Genomic DNA, 2,527 nt, shown 5'->3' on the forward strand with positions numbered 1-2,527 from the left:
GTTGCTTTGGATAAAAGCATCTGCTAAATGACTAAATGTAAATGTATGTTTTATTCAAACTGAAGAAATATTTTTTTAATATATAGAATTAAAACGGCTTGGTATATTTTGTGGGTTATCTGAAATAAATGGAATAAGTATTTAGTACATGGCACCAAAAGAACATTGAAGGTCTAAGCATGTATTTATTACGTTTGTATTCAACTATTTACATTTTTTCTTTCTTTCTTTTTTCTTCCTTCCTTTCTTTGGTTATTTATTTTTTATTCTTTTAGTTAAGAATTTATGTATTTAATTAATGATAATAATATTTGTATTTTTATAATATTTATATAATATTGCATAATTTTTATGTATAGTTAATCATTTATACATGTAATTAATACTCATTAATGTTGATTTATTCTTTATTGAACTGCTTATTATATCAGCTCTTCTATCTATTTGTTCTATTCAAAGTTTTTCCTTTTATTAGAAATATTTGCACTTGGCCAAAAAGCTCTCTGATTGGTCAGTGGAGCGGGGCGTGACTGCGACGTCATTTCCGGTTTCACCAAATCGCTTGGGAAAGATGGCGACCGTCATCACTGTGCGGGCTCCATTCGCGTTTCTGAGACGCCTGGTATGTTTTCACCTTTTATTTTGCATGCATCTTACAATTGCAACGACTTACGAAGTTCACAAGTGACATTTAGAGGCCGTTTTGGTGCGAATCAGCGTTTGTAAGCGACTTCAAAACGGAAGGACTTGAGCAACTAGCAGCCTGCAGCTATCAACACCTGAAGAAGCACTGGACCTGCATGATGTGTGTGGATAGTTGCCAATATGTAAACACCAAGAAAATTGTTAAAACGCAAGCATCGAAACTCCAAAAGTATGAGAGTCTAATTGTCTAGTGTAAATACTATGAGGCTAGCGTAAATGTCTACATTTGATTAATAATTAGTTAATAAATGGTATGTATTGATATTTATAAAATATGTAAAATGTAGAAAGTATATATTTGTAGTTTAAAATGTATACAAATGTAGTTTCCTGTAGTCTATATAATTTATAAACATTTTATGTTTACATAGCATTTTGTCTATCTATCTGTCTAGATAGATGTGTATAATTTAATATTATAATTAAGAAACTAGTATTTATTTATATTTATTAGTTAAGTGTGTGTATGAGACCACTAGTGTAAATGTATGCATTTTATTAATAATAACATTTTAATTAAGAAATAGTATTTACTGATATTTATTAAATAATTAATTTGCATATATTTGTGATTATGTGAAATAAATTCTTCTTCTTATTGTAACTAGTTATACACAGCCTTTCCAAGACATTATTCTGGTCATCCGCAGTAATTATTTTCATTCAAACACTATTTTTGTCTCTTTTTTTTTTTGTATAGAATGCTGTAATTTAGCGCATATGCCGTGCCATTGAGTTTAAATGCTGCAAACATCGAAAGACTGACTCATGTTTTTGTTGTGTGTCATGTGTTTTTTAGGCCTCTGCTCGCCTGCACAGACACTGCTGCTCGACGGTCCAAACAGCTTGCTTTGTATCCCAACCCCACTCATATTCCCTCATCGCTGGACAACAGCATCGGTTCTTTCACACAAGCTATGGTGAGTTTTAACATTTGTTATGAACATCTCTATGTTCTTAATTAGAAGAATGTATTTATAATCACTTTATGCTGCTTATTGCAGTTGCAGCAAGACCAATTTTGCAGTTCAAGCTCTCAGATATTGGAGAGGGCATTATGGAGGTGACAGTTAAAGAATGGTAAGTTTTGTCTTTTTTTGACACTTACAAATATCTACCAGCAGAGGTCGCCATTGTCTGTCTATCATCATCAGGTATGTGAAAGAAGGCGACAAAGTGTCTCAGTTCGACAGCATCTGTGAAGTCCAGAGTGACAAAGCATCTGTGACCATCACCAGCCGTTATGATGGAATCATTCGTAAACTCTACCATGATGTCGATTCCATTGCCCTTGTAGGCAAACCTCTCATTGACATTGAAACGGACACAGGTCAAGGTAAGTATTGAGAGTAGTTATATAAGTATAAGGACTTGACCTTTAGTATTGAGTCATTCAGTGTTTCACTGGCTCTTGTAGTGGAGGGTCCCCAGGAGGATGTGGTGGAGACGCCCGCCATGTCTCAAGAGGAGCACACGCACCAGGAGATCAAAGGTCACAAGACTCAGGCCACCCCTGCCGTCAGACGCTTAGCCATGGAGAACAATGTATGTTTCGGATTTGTCTTACACATAGCTGTAAAGTTAAAAAGATAATTGTGTGTATACTGTATATATATATATATATATATATATATATATATGTGTGTGTGTGTGTGTGTGTGTGTGTGTAAACACCAGATGCGTTTCAACACACATACTGTATATATATACACACACACACAGTAGTCAACATTTGAAGTGGATCAAAACCTTTCATCAAAGTTGTCCTAAAACCAAAACAATACCTGTTCTTGTCTTAGGACAACTTTGATTAACTTTTTTT

General features: G+C 34.1%; 1 protein-coding gene across 3 annotated transcripts in view; it reads left to right on the forward strand.

The window, feature by feature from the left end:
• The first annotated feature begins 515 nt into the window (after positions 1 to 515).
• Positions 516 to 2,527, forward strand: part of LOC107653638 (lipoamide acyltransferase component of branched-chain alpha-keto acid dehydrogenase complex, mitochondrial-like) — a 6,786-nt gene continuing 4,774 nt past the window's right edge. Inside the window, exons 1-5 of one of the 3 annotated variants that reach the window (XM_016440410.1) lie at positions 516 to 622; positions 1,505 to 1,625; positions 1,710 to 1,785; positions 1,860 to 2,041; positions 2,123 to 2,250. In XM_016440410.1, the coding sequence (XP_016295896.1) occupies positions 572 to 622; positions 1,505 to 1,625; positions 1,710 to 1,785; positions 1,860 to 2,041; positions 2,123 to 2,250 (558 nt within the window). In that variant the 5' untranslated portion in view covers positions 516 to 571. Of the gene's footprint in view, positions 623 to 702; positions 875 to 1,504; positions 1,626 to 1,709; positions 1,786 to 1,859; positions 2,042 to 2,122; positions 2,251 to 2,527 lie in introns of those variants that run through there. The other 2 variants (XM_016440411.1, XM_016440412.1) reach the window with 2 other exon arrangements.

This window comes from Sinocyclocheilus anshuiensis, unplaced genomic scaffold (assembly GCF_001515605.1).
Source record: "Sinocyclocheilus anshuiensis isolate Anshui unplaced genomic scaffold, SAMN03320099.WGS_v1.1 scaffold1079, whole genome shotgun sequence".
Lineage (NCBI taxonomy): Eukaryota > Metazoa > Chordata > Actinopteri > Cypriniformes > Cyprinidae > Sinocyclocheilus > Sinocyclocheilus anshuiensis.